We start from the raw sequence: 19,249 nt of genomic DNA, 5'->3' as shown, positions 1-19,249 counted from the left end.
AAACTAATGAAAACTTGATAATAAAGAATTTAAATGCTTTCACATTTTTGCAGTACAGTTTATGTGTCACTGAAAGGCAATGATAATAATTAAGGCTTATTATTGCAGTGAGCTAATAAATTTTTTTCCGTAAATGATTTTGCCAGGGTTATTTTGACCGTATAATTTTTGTCCTCATCTTCCCTGTTGCTGTTTTGCTTTTTAATAGTAATATTGATCTTCTTGGGATCAGAATCTCCTGGAGTGTTTGTTAAACACAGATTGCTGGGCACCATCTCAGAGTCTCTGTCTAACCAGGTTTGGGGTGGGACCTGAGAATCTGCATTTCTAACAAGTCCCCTAGTGATGTTGATACTGCCTGTCTGTGACTATATTTTGAGAACCACTGCTCTAAGGCACCTAAATTATATTTCCTGGAATATTCCCCTCAAGCAAAATGGAGTACTGAAAAATTTATTAGGTGATAGAAATGCAAAAGAATGGTCTTAAAAAAACTCTTTTGTCCAAATGTTTTGACTTTCCTTCTAATGTGATCACTAACACTTGTACCTAGAACAATTAACCACATGTGAGTCATCCAATTATATCTTATGAGGCAGATTCAACATGTATTTTGACAGATTTTTTATAAGCCTCAAGTGACTAAATTATAATATAGATAGGTAGCCAACTGAGTAAAGCCAAACCACTTAAAAATAATGTACTTTGTAACAGTTCTGAGATTTTAACTAAAATCTTAAATGATAATAAACTTAAGCTCAATTCAAGAGGTTTAGTAGAGATAGATAAAATTCAGGAATTGCTTTTGGAAGTCCGGAATGTTAAGCTTCCCATATCACTCTGCAGCCTGTTATTGTACAGTCCCATGAGCTAATTTTTAAAGATTTGTTGAAAAACGAGCTTAAAAACCAAGAGTAGGTGGCAGAGAGCACATGTGCCTGCAAAGCCTAAAATATTTGCTGGCCAGTCCTTTACAGAAGAAGTTTGCCATCCCCCAATCTGCAGAACCACCCAGTGATGGTTGCTGTGCTTGGTTTCTGATTGTTAAGCAGTAAGAATGAGCTCACAACCAGACATTTTGCAATCTTTCTATGATTGAAAAAGCAAAAACCCTATTTTATATAGGAAATCACAAATTTCATTATTTTTTTTGACTTTTGTGTTGCATAATTCAATACACTTTGTGGCTATTCTGGAATATATATTTTATAAGGTAAAGAATAGGTCAATACTTCAGATCCTGGTTATATATTTTTTTGTATAATATTAAAGATTGGTTTCTATATAGACAGTCTTCCATAGCTTCAAATTCTACTTTGGCAAGCATTTTGCTTTGGCGTAATATAGTTTTGTTATTAAAAGACCATTTTCTTTCCATCCTCCCTCTCCCCCAACCCCAACCCAATTTGCATCCATTCCACAAGTACAGTTTTATGTTCAGTTGCTATTGATGTAGCACCTTCTAAGTATCACAAACTCTGCTGGATGCTGGGATAAAACATGGCCAGACATGGCCCAGCCTTCCTGGAGCTGATGGTTCTTCCCTCACTTTCTCACTTCTACTGTCGTGAAAGAACATATTGCACCTGTGATATCCTAGTGTCTTATTGTGGGTTGCTAGGAAACTACAGTGACAAGGAAATAGCTTACAGCCTAGGATGGAAGTAGGAGAAAGAAAGGCTCTTCTCTAGTGAAAATGTTTGAAAAGAATGCAAAATATCAAGGTAATCTAGGTATCGTATCATCATACAATACCCTTCACATAAAATTTACACATAGTCATCAGAAAGTAGCCAACAATGCTTCAAAAAATGGGCTACACTGTTAATCAAGAAGCCCTCCAGTTAAGCCCACACAATAAATAAGAATATGCATTATCACAAGATGATTTCTAACAGGAATGTTTAGATTGGAAAGTCAATTATGGGCCTCATCATAGAGAATCCATTTTATAAAATGTCATTTACTAACAAATGTTCATAAAGTAACCTGAATATCTGAAAACAAATTGGCAAGTCAGTAAATACAATTTTTTTAAAAATTAGCACTATTTACTCAAACATGATTTGTAAAAGCAATAGATTAAAAAGTGTAAATTAAAAAAATATACTCGTATTTTGGGATAGAGAGTATTTTGCTCAGTAGGTCATCAGCAGTGAGCTCTCCAAGTGTGGATGAGGGAGAGCCCCAGGTGGCCCCCCTTGAGTTTTTAATCTCCACTGAGTAGAGGCTTCCTTGACCCTCATATCACTGACCATGGAGTGACCTAGAGAAGCCAACTTTCAAATCTCAGAGGTCACTGGTAGTGAATGCTAAGGTGACCTTGTTTCTATCGGTCCACTAGCATGAGATTTTTGCTATTGGACTGTTGTAAGAACAAATAAAATTTTATATGTCCATAAATAATACAAATAATCCATCATATTTATTTGAATGAAACCACCAAAATAATGCATCAAACTACCACTTAGCATCATACTTAACTTTTATAAGAAACCCTCATGAAAAATGTTCTTGTATGTAATTCAACTATTTAAATAATTGGGGTACTTGACACAGAAGTCACTTATTATGCACTGAAATGGGAAGCGATAGTTTCCCCTATTGTAAGAGTACAGAAGCTACATTCTAAAAAAGAGTAGGAGGAAATATGATAGTTAGTTGAAAGTAGAAAGTGTTTTTCCAATTTTACATGATCTTAATTTATAATCATTAGTTTTATTAACTGAGGCTATATTTTGATAACCACATTACTAACAATCTTATTAAAGTAAACCCCACATATACTTGCCAGTTAGGGAAGGAAATCTATTTTACCAGTAGTGAGACTAAATTTGTGCTGATATATTTACAGCCTCTGGATCTGTTCCCACAAACAGCCCTTCATAACACAGAGCAGTAGCTCAGAGAAAGGACTGTGGAATTGTCCTATAAGGGTTTGAATACTGGTTCTATAGTGGAAAACTTACTTAACCTCTCTGTGCCTCAATTTCCTCAACTGTAAAAGGATAAAGAAGTCTCTCCCACACAGCACTAATATGATTACTAAACAACTTGATATCTATACAATGTGTAGAGCAGTGCCTGAAACATGGCAAGTCCACAATGGGCATTAGCTACATGATTATTGTTAGAGCAGTGGGCAAAGAAAAGGAGGTGCAACAACAGTTAAAACTGCATTGATGACTTCTGCTTCTGACCAAGATGGAGTAACAGGAGCCAGATTTACTCTCTCACTTGAAGCAACCCCCCCCCCAAAAAAGAAGGAAATAACATAAAACAATAATTTTCAAGATATTTGACTTCAAGCAATAAAGGAGAGTGATGTTGCAGAGAAGAGAGACAGACAAGATAAGCCCTACAACTCCTTGGGGCACTGCATTAGAGAGTTTCCATCTCACAGAGCAGGAAGGAGAAACTGGGGCAAAGCCCAGCAGATTCCCTGAGTAGAGGAGACAGAGTCAAGAGCCTGGTAAGAACAAAGCACCTGAAGTCCATAGGCAGAGGTTGGAGAGGAAAGAGATAAACAGAGAGAACGCTGGTGATCTGCAACACACCCCTCTTGAGCTTTCAGCAAAGCACTGATCAGTGCATGCAAGTAAGGAAACTCATCAATGCTGGGAAAAGAACCATCTGAAAGGATTAATTGGGAAATAGTGCTAACATGCACATGGGGTTGGGAATAGTGCCCATTCATATCACCCAGACTGGAAACCTCATAGTTCACTGTCCTTGGTTAGAGTACTCAGAAGGTTCTTACCTCAGTGGTGAGCCCTAGACTAAACACTGCTCTGGTGTGAGCGAACGAATTTTAAAAGCAAGAACTAAAAGGATCAAATCCCCTTCAGTTCAATGTTTCCTGAACAAAGTTCAAGCATATAAGAATACAAAAATATCCAATAAACTAAAAATCAAAATGTCTGGCATTTAATCGAAAATTTCCAGGCATACAAAAAAGTTGGAAAGTATGACTCATATTGAGGAAAAAAAATCAATTGAAACTTATACAGAATTGACACAGATTATTATTAGCAAAGAAAGACAATAAGGTAGCTATTATAACAGCCATCCATAAGTTCAAAAAGTCAAATAGATACACAAAAGATACTAAAATTTGAAAATTTCAATGTCTGAGATGAAAAAATACACTGTACAGGATTACTGGCAGGTTAAACACTGCAGAAGAAGAAATCAGTGAACTTGAAGACAGCAATAGAAATATTCTAAGGAATTAAAAGGGAAAAATAATAATTTAAGAAAATAAATAAAACATCAGTGAGGTGTGTGACAAAACAAAATCAAGCAACCTAAGATGTGCTTTAACTCATATATGCGGTAATTGAGTCCTTTAAGAAGAAGATACAGGGGAGGTTAGAGAAAATATTTCAAGAAACAATGACTGAAACTTTCCAAATCTGATGAAAACTATACAACCACCGATCCAAATAGCCTAATGAACTCCAAACACAAGAAACAGAATAAAACAAAACCAAAGAACGCCAGAAACAAATTGCTCAAAACCTTAAAAGCAGCTAGAGAAAAACAGATATGTCACACTCATAGAAACATAGACACAGATGGCTGTAAATCTCTCACCAGAAGAAAGGCAAGTGAAAAAACAGCAGAGCAGTATTTTGAAAGTACTAAATGGAAAAATGTCACCCTAGAATTCTATACTGAGTGAAAATAATTTACAAAAATGAAGGTGAAATAACAACTTTTTTCAGACATACAAAATTTGAATGGATTTCTCACCAGCAGATCCACACTACAAGCAATATTAAAGGAAGTCTTTGAGGCATAAGGAAAAGGATACATGGAAATATGGATTAATACAAAGGAATGAAGAATACCAGATTTACAAGGAAATCATCATGTAGATTTTAAATGTCTTTTAAAAATAATTGAAAGGGTGAGACTTCTAAACGGCTGAGTGAGAAGCCTGGCAAATCCTACCTCTCAAAAGCAATGATAAAACTTGAAAAAAAATGTTAAGGATAACAACTGAAGGACACTGGAAACTGACCACAGACGTATAACAGGTCTAGAAGCATATATTCAAGAAAATCTACTGAACCTCAGTAAGGACAGTGGGAATCTGTGTTCTTTCAGCTAGAGGCTGCTCCACCTCCAGCCTCTCGGCACTGAACTTCTACTGTGCTTCTAGGGCTGCGGAGCCAAGCACATGGAAAATTCCTTCACAAGGGACACTGTCAACAACAGCTATCTTCGTGACAAGCAATAAGGGAAGGCCAACATTGCAGCCAGCCTGAGAGTTCAATGCTGTTGGGGGTAAAGCACTGATAGGCTGACCAGCCAGACACTTAACAAATTTAGAGGAATTTGGAGGAATCAAATTTGTACCAGCGGTCAGGGAACACATCCCTGAGGAAGAGATATTTAAGTGGAGACCTGAATGATGGGATGTGGACAGACAGGTGAAAAACTTGGGAAGAAGCATTTCAAGCCAAGTAAACCACTTACGCAAAGAAAAGAGTTTGTTGGGGAGTCTTGAGTTGCATTATGTGGGTGAGTTGAGTTGGAGAGATTTGAAACGACTTAGGGTATAATTTAGAGATAGCATATTCAGAATTTGATATTCTTTAGATGTGTAGGGACACATGTGTCAAAGGTGACTCCCATGTGTCTAGTGTAAGTTCCTGTGAATGAAGGAATCATTAGCCAAGACGAGGAAAACTAGAAGAAGAATAGGTTAAGGGGTGGGGTGAATCAGGTCAAGAAAGCAATTTGAAACTCATTAAGTTTCTGATGTTCCTGATAAGAGACTGATTCCATTTTCTTAATAATTGGTCCTATTGTCCAACTCTGAGGTTTTTCAAACATCACAGGTCATTTCAGGATTAAAATTCTGGTAGCAAATTATAACATTTTAAGTGCCTAGAAGTTATTCCTTTAGACTAATTTAGTTACCATAACCCACTTTGTTTTGCTGCACTTTATTAGATGTGTATTGGTATGTCTTTCAATATTTACTTTCAGCAAAAGCCTTAGATGTATTCCTTTAGATGCAATAATTTGGGAGGTGATTAAAAATAAATCAGTGAGTAATTGTGTAATAAATTTAATTGAAATTAAATAAATTAACATAGCACTAAACAAATGTCTATTACATACAAAAATATGAGAGGCTGTTCTGTTTCATATGATTTTAGGGTTAATATTATTTTAACTTTAATATTTTTCTACTTAATATCAGATAAAACCATAAGGCTATATTATCAAAGTTTAGCAAACTTTATCGTTTTTACCCTTAGATAAAAATCTATCTTCTATTTATACTTGAACATAAATTGAGAATGAGAAACCTATGCCCAAGTTTAGCTGATCTACAAAACATAGACATTTCCCCTCACCCGCACTGGCTCCCTAGCACCTGGAGGACAGAAATTGTGCCTTACTCATTTTATTCAGCTGGGGGCCTTGAATGGGGTAAAAGTTCTGTAAACATGTATTGAATTGAACTGACACTTTTTCTAATTGAGTTTGAGTATTTTCTACTGTTGCCATAATTGGAATGGATGATACAGACCAGCGCTCTCTCATATGACTAAAGACCATTATTAACTTCCAGAGTTTTTCTTTGTCATGGTGACTATTTCTCCTTTCATCCTATGTTCTTCTGTTCCTATTAATGCATTTTCTAAACTGAAATCTACTTAGAGCAGAACCAGTACTGAACAGAAGGAAGTTCCATAGGCAGACTTTTCTCTTGATATTCTCCCTAAATATTTCAAAATACACATTATTTTTATAGAATGTTAACAACAGGTTTATAAATATTGACACATGTTGATGTTGTTATATAAAACCTACATGTTTTTCACTGCAACAGTCTATGTATTCTTTTTTTTTAATTGGAGTATAGTTGCTTTACAAAGTTGTGTTAGTTTCTGCTGTACAATGAAGGGAATCAGCTATATGTATACATATATCCCCTCCCTCTTGGACCGCCCTCCCCACCCCCATCCCATCCATCTAGGTCATCACAGAGCACTGAGCTGAGCTCCCTGTGCTATACAGCAGGTTTCCACTATCTATTTTACACATGGTAGTGTATTTATGTCAAACCTAATCTCCCAATTCATCCCACCCTCACTTTCCCTCCCTGTGTCCACACATCTGTTCTCTATGTCTGTGTGTCTATTCTTGCTCTGCAAAGAGGTTCATATGTACCACTTTTCTAGATTCCACATATATGCGTTAATATGCGATATTTGTTTTTCTCTTTCTTACTTACTTCACTCTGTATGACAGACTCTAGGTCCATCCACATCTCTACAAATGACCCAATTCCATTCCTTTTTATGACTGAGTAATATTCCATTGTATATATGTACCACATCTTCTTTATCCATTCATCTGTCAGTGGACATTTAGGTTGTTTCCATGTCCTGGCTATTGTAAATAGTGCTGCAATGAACACTGGGGTACATGTGACTTTTTGAATTATGGTTTTCTCAGGGTATATGCCCAGTAGTGGGATTGCTGGATCATATGGCAGTTCTATTTTTAGTTTTTTAAGGAACCTCCATATTGTTCTCCACAGTGGCTGTATCAATTTACATTCCCACCAACAGTGCAAGAGGGTTCCCTTCTCTCCACATCCTCTCCAGCATTTATTGTTTGTAGATTTTTTGATGATGGCCATTCTGACCAGTGTGAAGTGATACCTTATTGTAGTTTTGATTTGCATTTCTCTAATTATTAGTGATGTTGAGCATCCTTTCATGGTTTGTTGGCAATCTGTATATCTTCTTTGGAGAAATGTCTATTTAGGTCTTCCGCCCATTTTTGGATTAGGTTGTTTGTTTTTTTGATATTGAGCTGCCTGAGCTGTTTGTATATTTTGGAGATTAATCCTTTGTCTGTTACTTCGTTTGCAAATATTTTCTCCCATTCTGAGGGTTGTCTTTTCATCTTGTTTATGGTTTCCTTTGCTGTGCAAAAGCTTTTAAGTTTAATTAGGCCCCATTTGCTTATTTTTGTTTTTATTTTCATTACTCTAGGATGTGGGTCAAGAAAGATCTTGCTGTGATTTATGTATTCTTTTAAATAAACACAAGATTTTAAAACAGGAAATTATATGTTCTATTCCCTTCTTCTATTCCCTCTTAACCAACTTGATTTTCAATGCCTGATTTGACACAGGACTACAGTGCCACATGGATGACTTGTACACCCCCATGGGGCTTACCATTCTGTGCCTCTCTAGTCCAGGTTTCTAATAATTTATGTACTCTTTCTCTCCTTTCTTCCCTATTACTTTCCTGTCTTCCTTCCTTCCCTATTCCTTTCCTGTCTTCCTTCCTTCCCTCTCTTATTCAAACAATAAACACAATGATAAACATAAAATTACATTACAGTAGTGGGGCTAATACAACACAATATGACAAGGAACACTTGAGAATGACACAGAGCATGAACATGGGGAGACAAAGTAGATGGCAGAAAAGAAGGGACAGAAGAGACCCAAAAGATGACTAACAACCTCGTTAAAGAAATGAGGGTAGAACTGGGGATGATTATCCAGATGTGTGGGGCTTCAGATACCTGTGTCAAGGATGTCAACTTGGAATTGGTCAGACAGTATGTAAATGTTGCTGAAAACTTAAGAAAGTGGATGAAAACTCAAAGAGAAACGCTTTTAGAGTGGAATACAAAGCCTAGAATAAGTACATAGGGAATGCTGACATTGGATGGAGGGGACTGCTAGAGAGGGGCAGGGCAAGGAAAAGGGAGGAACCCCATGCCAGACACTAGCCTTGGTATGCAGGTCAGCAGGGACTCTAAGAAGACCCCATGCACTCCATTTCTACTCTAGAAATGGGGGAAGGGTTTTTCAGTTAGTGAAAATATATATGCCAAGCCAAGAAGCCATGAAAATCTGCAATTTTTACAAGAATAGTAAATATCATTGTAAATGGAATGTAAAAAGATGAAACTGAAAAGAGAAGTTGCATATAAGAGACATTAAATGCCAAGGTAAGCAATTTGGACATTCTCTCACTATCAACAGAGCAGTGGAAATACACATCAAAAAAGATAATAATTATCACTTTGAGCTGTAAACCATATCACACTAAATTACTGCCAAAAATAAAAATGCAAAGTGCTACACTTGAGTAATTATTAATAATAAGAATGAAGACAAAACAGAGCCACTACTATTGAGGAATGTATTTTGTGTTGTTTTACAAATAGTGGTGATTATTTTCTGTTTGCATTTTTATGTTAGGAGTCCCTTATGCCCAACAGCTCGTGTTTGCTGAATTTAGGATGCACGCAGGTTCCATGACAGCTGCACAGCCAACTGGCCCTTCAGGGGACCAGACACGCAGCTTTGATCTTCCTGGTACCGACCTCTAACCCAAGAAAGTAGAGTAATATCTCCTCACGAAGAACGTCAAGTTAACGGCAAATCCCCGTCAAAGAGCATGTTCTGCTTTGAAGTCAGTAAACCTCAAGTTGATTCCAGAGTAATGGGAGAAGGAGATGTTAATTTCATGGGATCAAACAGAAACTCTAAATATCAGGTGTCCTAGCCATTGCAGCAGTGAGCACACTAGCAGATCCCAGAAACAAAAGGATGAAGGTTAATGATCAATGGAAAGAGGGAAAATAGATTCACAGCAATGCAACACCATCTATGCTAAATGTTCCATGGACTCATAAATACTAGAGAGCAGAGGTGGGGTTAGAAAGCAGAGCCAAAGTGGAACAGGTCATTAGGAAGGGGTATGAAACAGAGGCTGAAGGTGACCCTTGAGTATGGGATGGGTGGTTTGGTGATACTCACCTCCAGAACCACCCATTGTCTGTTGGGTTACCAAAGTGGAAATGATATCACTGCTGTTCAACAACTCATGTCCACCCCCATCCCTGTACCATGAGAACACTAAATTCCTGCTCCCACAATTTATATATGCTGTTTCTTCCTACAGGCACCATTCCTGCCTCCTGCCTCACTGCCCATGCCCTCTACTTTGAAAACCGACTGCTGGAAATGTTCCTTTTCCCACCCAACTGACTGAATACGCTATTCCCCATGCCCCATGTTCATGTTACAATATTTTATATTTGCTTTGTACAATTTTATGACTTCTCATAAAATCCTGACAAAGAAATAAATAATTTTAGAAGCGTCTCCCACATCCAATACAGTTCTCTGCAAATAAATAAATTCATATATGACAAGTGAGGGAATAAAGAAATCAATGTCTGAATAGTATGGTAGTTATGAAAACAAAATTAGGAAAAAAGACAGTTTTAAATCTTAGATTCAATACGTAATAGCTCCAGCAAACTTCTTAATTTCTTCAAGTTTCAGTTTCTTCTTTCTCTGAAGCAGTGAGATTACTACTATACTGAATTCATTTGGTTGGTGTGGGAGATGAATGAGAAAATGTCTGTAGGAGGTAGGATCTGACACATTAAATATCCCGTATACGGTAGATCTTATGGTTACACTTTTCTGCAAAGTTAATGCTCTGCTCAGGTACAGAATGAGGTGTGACCAAAACCCCAAGATGTTCCCATCCAATGTATTCTTTGGGTTATTCCAGTTTTCTAGAATATTGTTTTTTAAATTAATTTTTTCATTTTGTGTTATTTTAAGAAATACCAGTATATTCTGGACCTTCAAAATGGCAGCTGTAGAGTTGATCCCCTATATATTTCACTGAACGCTTTTATGCCCATGTTTATGCTCACATTGGCTGCCAGCTCTTTTATTTTTATCATCAGTGGGGAAGAGGGAAGACATAATACATAAATGATGTTCAAAAGAAGGTTCCACAGTGATGCAAGTAGAGGGAAAAGTGAGTCATCATGGGGAACAGGGAACACAAGGACACCTGCACTCACCTGTATTCCCACAGGAGGATCATCCCAGTGTCAGAAGACAGCACCATCAATCAGAATAAGTAACTGTTCTTGATTTGAACTTTGTTCATTTTATGAACTGCCTGCTATGAAACAGATATTCTGCTAAGCTCTGCGAAGCTAAGATTCTAAGGCTCATTTCAGGTCCTCCTCTGAATTCAACCTTAAAATAACTATAATATTATCAAGACTCTCCATAAACCCAGTTCTACACGCACAGGTATTTAAAAGGTTGAAGAAGTCAAGTTCAGTTTTCAGTTTGGTGTTTAGAACACATCACTCCGTCATCGATTTCCATCAGGGAATAAACACCACTTACTGTATGCACATCCGTACACTTCAATCCTCATCCCAATCCTGCCCTTGGGATTCCAGGTTAAGGGGAGGAAGCGCAGGAATCTGGCTTCGAAGGGAGGCTGGAGTTTGTAGTGCACCACGCTGTCTGCATTTGTGTTTCCTGGAAAACCCTGGGAGAAAATGGAGAAAGGCGTCAATGTGTCTGCAGAATATCGTCTTCCTGTTGTCACCGCACATGCTAATGAGCGATCAATGCTTCATTTTGTTCATATGCAAGTGGATGCTTGCTTTTGAGAAACTCTGCTAACATTTAAGAGGGATGTGAAAACCTTTCTTCAATGCCTGGATTAGTGACCATCATCTAATTTTTCCTTATTTGCAGGGTAGTTTAAGTTTCAATGGCAAAATTAAAGCAGATATAAACCTGCTACTTTTGAAGGCTTGCTTTTAGAAAGTTATTCATCCCCTAAATCATTTCCTAGCCTCCAAGCAGTCAAGACACTCACAAGCAACCTCACATCCAGGACAATCAAGCACAATGGTAACCTGCAGGTTTTGCGATAAGAATCCTAGATCCAAAAATTTGAGAGCTGGTCAGTGTTCTGATCAGCGTTCAGCTGGTCAGCTGATCAGCGTTCTAGTTCAAAACCCGTACTTATAAATGCAAAACTCAAGCCTGAGAAAATGAAAAGATTCTGTGGATGCAGGACAGCTATTATCCAGCATGGCCAGGACAAGATCCTGGGGCTTCGGATTTCAATCCCTGTGTTCATTGTGTGTTGTCAGGCTGCCCCAAGTCATCAGCACTTAGGGGGTGCATGGGAGAAACACATCAATGCCACCTGCTACAAGACAGAGGTGTGCTTTCTTAGCCGCAGTCATCTGGCTTCATGCTGGAAGGGGTCAGCATGAGAGCAAAGGAACTTGTTATAAGGAGTGTGACTTCTTTTTCATGGTGTTCTTTTTAATGTAAATATCAACAAGAAGGGAAAACAAAGAATACATGATGTTATTGTACATATAGCATCTTAACAGAAAACGTTGCCCCATCTAAGACCTGACCAGTTTAAGCTCTGAAAACAGAGTAAGGGCTCTCAGGTATGGGTCTCTTCTGAAATCTACTGTCAAAACTTTAAAAACTATCAAAATTTCACCCATTTTTTTGGAACCCACAGTGAAAACATAAAATGTATATTTTGGGGTGGGTCACCTTCAAGTTCTGCACTCTTTGATTTCACGAATTTTTATTACCCAGAAGTCAAAGGTGTTCACATAATAGTTCTCCATTTAATAGTAACAAAATGAGGGAACAAAAGGGGTCAATGCTTTCTCATGCTCACTTGCACTAGAGGGACAAACCCACCTACCTGCCATGCAGTTAATACAAACAGCCAGAAATAATTACGCAGCCCAGGAGCAAGACTCTTCAGTTCTACCAAAAATGATGCTTGCCTAGTTATTTAGCTTTGTGAAATGCTGAGCCAGGTTTAACAACCAGACCAAACAAAGCCAGTAATCAAGTTTGTGAATCATGACCACCCGGGAGATTTCCTTGGTATAAATAGATGGAACTAAAAAAACCCAGAAAACTCAAATGTAATGAGAGTGCGTGTCCCAGACATTATAAAGAAAATGGTTAGATTATAAGCCTATAAAATTCCTTACGCTAACTCATCAAAATTCCAGGATAGAGAGTCTTGTTCCTACTTTACACATGAAAATGCTGACTTCCCCAAGGTCACAGAGGTAACAAGATGGAGAAGGATTTTGTGGAAGCTGGTTGCCACAGGTTAATTCTGCATAGGACTGCCTAGTCCACTGTTGAAACTCTGAACCTAGAGTAGGGCTGCTGAGGAAGCACTGGTGGCTCTTCGCTTCCATGGAGGACTTTTCTTCCTGTTCCTACGAGCTTCATTTTTTCACGTGTTAAAACAAACTCCTTGGTTAGTGAATGAAACACCACCATGGAGGCACTCAATCATTTCTCTTGTTCAATGAAAGTGAAATCTTTGACCTACATCATCTTTTCTTTCAAGCATTAACAATCGTTGTGCCAATATCAGGTAAGCTCTTTTCACTGCCTCTGTGCTCCAAAGAAGAACTCAAGAATGTCCACTCCCTGTCTTTACACTGGACCCCAGGCTGATGTGGGTATAAGCAGCATTCTCCCAGCTCCACCACTGCCTAGGGCGTGGCCTTAAGCTGGTAATATCTGCTGCAAGTCACAGTTCCCTCGTCTACAAAACCAGTTTGGTAAAACCTACTTTAAAGATTTGAGTACTAATTAAGTGAGATAATGTCTGAAATGTAACCCACCCACTGCCCACCTGGAGGTAAATGCTCCAGGAGTGGTGGATGCTGTGATTGTGGCTGTGGCTGGTCTTTTGGTTATTACTGGTGCATTTGGTAGAGGGAGCTCATCTGTCAGACTCTGCATCCCGTCTTTACATTTAATCTCAGGTTCAATGTCCAAGACATCCAGATAAACAGTCAGGAGAGGAACATTGCCTCCTACATTTGCTACAATTCTAAGGTTGTAATTCAAGGTAAGAAGTAAAATTGATATTTATTTTAGTAGCTGACAAAACTTGTAAACCTCAGCATAAACTACATAATGAAATTATTTCCTAGGAATGCTACTTAAATTGTTTTATTTTCCTTATATATTATTACTTCTTTCTGAAGTATTTTGTTTATTGAATACAGACTCTGAAAACTGTACTTCAGTTTCGTGTGATGACAATGCCCTACAGCAAAAGGAATTTCTCTTTATGTTTTAATGAAATTTAATACAGAATATTCTTTGCTTTCTGAGACAGAGTACACTTCAAGAAATATTTCAGGTGAGAATAATCGGTGTTAATAGTATACAAATAGAGGAGATTAAGAACACACTCTTTACAACTTCTGAGATCTGCACACACAACATTCATTATATGTGATTTTAATCACAATCAAATATTTGAAATGTATGCGTCTATGTATACATACATGTATACCTATGTGATTATCTTAATTAATTCTAATTTCAAGAAATTACATTATTTTTGTCCTATATAGAACTATCAATAGTTCCTTTGAATATAAATAAATGATACATTTCTTTAAAGATACAGAAGTTTAAATGAAATGAGTTTGGAGTAGAAGGGATCTCTACTAGCATGCCACTCAGACATTTGGGGCTTATTACTGAAATAATCTCATATTTTTTACTAAGCTAATGTTTATCTTTTAAAAATGTGGCATAATCTATTATTTGGATTATATAATTTTGCTTTGGTGTTTCTAGAACAGACATAAATGTACAGGCTGAGCATAGAATGTCGGGAACAAAGGCCCACTCTTGCTTTGTTCTAACAAGTGAAAAAATGAAGCTCATAGGAATAGGAAGAAAAGTCCTCCATGGAAGCGAAGAGCCACCAGTGCTTCCTCAGCAGCCCTACTCTAGGTTCAGAGTTTCAACAGTGGACTAGGCAGTCCTATGCAGAGTTAACCTGTGGCAACCAGCTTCCACAAAATCCTTCTCCATCTTGTTACCTCTGTGACCTTGGGGAAGTCAACATTTTCATGTGTAAAGTAGGAACAAGACTCTCTATCCTGGAATTTTGATGAGTTAGTGTAAGGAATTTTATAGGCTTATAATCTAACCATTTCCATTATAGCATTCCTCTGTTAGCTATTACAGAATTAAAAAAACAAACCAACAAAACTCTTCCCACTATTGATCACCAGAACCACTTTAGTTTGATGTGGACTCAATAGTCAATAGCTTAAGGACATTCCAACTGAACGTTTTATCCATTATTAAGAACAAACATTGTTTGATAAAGTTTTCAGTTTCTACAAGCATGTTTTTTAGCTACGTGCGAAAGTGACTAGAGTCTGTGGCTTGTGGTCCACTCACATGCTATAAATGTATTTCCAAAATAATTTATCTAGAAATTGATGATGCTGGGCTTCCCTGGTGGCGCAGTGGTTGAGAATCTGCCTGTCAATGCAGGAGACACGGGTTCGAGCCCTGGTCTGGGAAGATCCCACATGCCGCGGAGCAACTAAGTCCGTGAGCCACAACTACTGAGCCTGCGCGTCTGGAGCCTGTGCTCCACAACAAGAGAGGCCACGATAGTGAGAGGCCTTCTCACCGCGATGAAGAGTGGCCCCCACTTGCCGCAACTAGAGAAAGCCCTCGCACAGGAACGAAGACCCAACACAGCCATAAATAAATAAATAAATAGCAAATTAACATCATACTTAATTCTGAATATTAAAAAAAAAAGCAATTGATGATGCTTCTGAAAAGCTGCCAAGTCCTCATTTAGCTTGTTTAGCAATCACATTGTTAGACCCAAACGGTCTACGAGGGATTCCAACTCGCCCAAGAACCGCCAAGAGTCGAGAGCCGCTGCAACACGCAAGAGGTTTATTAGGAGCCGATGCAACGGGGTTCCCTGAACCTCACGCAGGAGGCCGATGGGGAACCCCTAAAAGCGGAATCACATACTTTTTATAGGTTTATTTACTCATAGGGCGGGTATATTCTCACAATGATTGGGTAAATGTGGTGACTTTTGAATTCATTGGCTTAGGAACTTTTGTCCCACCTTCTGGCCGTTATAGTTGTCTGTTCATTGTGGCGGTTAGGGCGTATACCTGTTACGGGCAACTGGAAAATTACCCGCTGTCTGGCAAGTCCCCGTCAACTGAAAAACTCCAAGAATTGGTTTCGATAGGGAGAAGGAGTGGCGCACGATAGGGAGAAGAATTGGTTTACGGGAACAAGTGAGGGGGTGGAAAGTCCCTAAAGGCCCCACATTCCCCCCTTTTTTTTTTTTGTAACTAATTTCAATCATGGAATTTCAGTTTCTTTTTGCGAGTTTTGGTATTGTTGCCTTAGCATTAAAACTTGTACCGTACTAATGCGTTCTCTAATAAAGGCTATCAGGCGATTCAGAATGCATGGTCCAAAAGTTAAGAGCAACAATAAAATAATGAGGGGCCCTAACAAGGTGGAAACTAAAGTAGTAAGCCAGGGAGATTTATCAAACCACGATTGAAACCATCCTTTTTGATTTTTCCTTTCCTGTTGTCTTTTGTCCAGGCGCTCCCTAAGTTTGTCCATAGTTTTGGTAATAGCCCCAGAATGATCATATAAAAACAGCATTCTTCTTTTAGTGCAGCACATAGTTCGCCCTCCTTAAGGAACAGCAGATCTAATCCCCTCCTGTTTTGCATTACCACCTCTGAAAGCGAGGTGAGGGATTCTTTTAACTGAGTTATGGAACTTTCTAACGCCCGGAGGTCAACATCTACAGCTTGTCTAAAGGCATCATAATAGTGGGGTTGTTGAATGAGGGCTGTTGCACCTGTTCTTACCCCGGCTGCCATTCCTAGTCCTAGGAGTACAGCCAGGGTGAGTGTTATGGGTTTCCTCTTAAACCTTCTTCTGCCCTCATATTCATCTAGAAAGGATGAATCTGAATGATAAATGAGTCTGGGGACTAGCTGAACTAACACACAAAAATCGGTTGAAGCTTTAAGGACCTCTAAAGAAATGCAGGGGGTCAATCCTGTGTTACATGCCCACCATCCATCCGGAGGAGGGAGGAGATACCCTGAGCCCTGTGGGAGGCTTAAATTGGCACAAAGATGTCGGTGGGACGAGGGGGGCGTTCCTACACATGTACCGTTTCCTAATACTGAGGCCAGGGTCAATTTACTATTTTCTTCTTGTTTCCATCGACATTGATCTGGAGTGTTAACATTATTATAATTAGAATTATATCCTATAGCATCATAATAAGGGGGAGGAGCAGCATAGCAAAGCCAACATGATTTGGTAGCCTCCGGGTTTGTGGCATTTAAAACCTCAAAAGCCGCCTGGACCAATGAGAGCATTCGGTCCCGGGGGGTCTTGGGCTTGATTGTCATTTCTTTTGGCTCAAAAGTTTGGTTTCTTATCTCTGGTAACGCTGTGGGAGGGGCCAAAGGTAGCAAAGAGTGCCCTATCTCAGGGTTGGGGCCTATAGGAACTGGAGTAGGGGTTTCAATTTTTAGTTTGATGGTCATTAGTAATCCATCATCATATCCTTCTTTATAAAACCTGATTCCCCATGAATGGCCATTTATCCAGTTTTTTATCTTTTTTTCCTGGTTCACTAAAAGAAATCTTAAGGGGATGGCACCATTTAGTACATTCAGGCCTATAAGTTAAGGGGTTGGTTGGGTGTGTATAATTGGCTGTCACCTTAATAAAGTCCCAGCCAGAGGTGGGCTTCCAATAGGTGTCTCCTGTGGTTTCATATCCCCAGCTTTTGCAATAAAAGTTTTCAGTTCCTCCATATTTATAATTAAGGGACCTGTGGCGATGGAACCCGGGGCATATGTAGAAAGCAGGAGCTCTGAGCCCAGTCCTCCGAATCCCGTTTTTGCAACCCTTTCCGGAGGAATCAGCTCTAGTTGTTAAAATTTTTGGAACATTATGTTGATCATAATAGTCTTCTAAATCCCAACCGGGAGCCCCTATGGCCAGTTTACAAACATCAGGAAAAAGGTTTGGCCACCAGGTCCATGGGGGAGCGATATTGCTAACAGACCATATTACATCTCCAGTTTGGGAAATTACCTGCCAGGTTAAATGCTGGGGCAGGTGAGGACTAAAATTACTCACAGTCAGTAGGGGTAACAAAGTTAAAGTTATAAATCTGATGATCGCAGAAGCTTGAGCTTGAGCGGGTTGCTGGTCTTTTGGGCTCGCCATTCCGATATTGCAGATGCTGGTGCGGCCTTCACGTGTGAAGCGTGGATCCACGCAGCGATGCCGTCTACCTTTATAGCCGTGGGGGTGGTGAGCAGGACGATGTATGGTCCTTTCCACCGAGGCTCTAGAGTCTGGGTTCGGTGCCGACGGACGTACACGGAATCTCCGACTTGGAAGGGATGAGCCTCTGCTGGTGTTCCTGGTCGGTAAGCCTCTGCCAGCTGGGACCACACCTCCTTTTGAACCAACTGGAGTCCCAACAGCCTAGCATATAAGTCAGTGTTATTCTGGCAGTCAGGACTTAATTTTTTCCTTAGCGTAAAAAGAGGAGGTGGGGCCCCGTATAGTATTTTAAATGGAGTAAGATAATAGCGGGAGGGGGTATTTCTAGCCCGGAACAGGGCTAAGGGAAGGAGCACCGTCCAATCTGTACCGCCAGTCTCTATGGACAATTTAGTTAGGGTCTCTTTTAGAGTTCTATTCATTCTCTCTACCTGTCCTGAACTCTGGGGTCTATAGGCACAATGTAATTTCCAATCAGTCCCCAGGTATTTGGCCACACCCTGACTTACCTGGGCGACGAAGGCGGGACCATTATCTGATCCTATTACCTTTGGTGCCCCGAACCGGGGGAAAATTTCTTCTAAGATCTTTTTGGCCACCACAGTAGCTGTCTCCTTCTTCGTCGGGAAAGCTTCTACCCATCCTGAGAAGGTATCTATAAAAACTAGAAGATACCTGTTACCGTACCTTCCAGGGCGTATTTCAGTGAAGTCGACCTCCCAATAGGCTCCTGGGCGGTCTCCTCTGAGCCTTTTTCCGACCTCAAGTTTTCCTTTATGGGAGTTTACCTGTTGGCATGGAATGCACTCTCGTGCAATCTGCTCAGCTAATTTAGTTAGTCCAGGGGTATCATAACCTGTCTTGTGTAGTAGGGACATCATCTTTTTGGTTCCCAAGTGTGTCCATCTGTGAATCTGTTGTAGCATGGATTTTGCTTGTTGAGGAGATAATGTTCCTTTAGTTATGGCTGGGGTACTTGTTCCCCTATCATTTGGTTTCCCAGGACTCTCATCTGATAGTTCTAGTATGATTTCCCATAGAGCCACTTCTCGTGCCACCCTATCTGCCATGTTGTTGCCTCTTGTCACCGGGGTATTGTCCTTCTGGTGTCCGGGGCAATGAATGATGCTGACTTTAGTGGGGAGCATGAGGGCAGCTAGCAGTGCCACTATTTCTTCTTTGTTTTTAATTTCTTTGCCCGCCGAGGTGAGCAACCCTCTTTGTTGGTAA

At 39.4% G+C, this 19,249-nt stretch overlaps 1 protein-coding gene across 4 annotated transcripts in view; it reads right to left on the bottom strand.

Moving 5' to 3' along the window:
• LOC116755474 (contactin-associated protein-like 3) overlaps nt 1-19,249 on the bottom strand; it is a 155,617-nt gene that overhangs the window by 87,372 nt on the left and 48,996 nt on the right. For all 4 annotated transcript variants that reach the window (XM_032634987.1, XM_032634988.1, XM_032634990.1 and 1 more), the window contains exon 3: nt 11,222-11,369. In XM_032634987.1, the coding sequence (XP_032490878.1) occupies nt 11,222-11,369 (148 nt within the window). The remainder of the gene's footprint in view (nt 1-11,221; nt 11,370-19,249) is intronic.

This window comes from Phocoena sinus, chromosome 6 (genome assembly GCF_008692025.1).
Source record: "Phocoena sinus isolate mPhoSin1 chromosome 6, mPhoSin1.pri, whole genome shotgun sequence".
Taxonomy (NCBI): Eukaryota; Metazoa; Chordata; class Mammalia; order Artiodactyla; family Phocoenidae; genus Phocoena; species Phocoena sinus.
The sequence above is the reverse complement of the archived record's forward strand: the minus strand, read 5'-3'. Positions and strand labels throughout refer to the sequence as shown.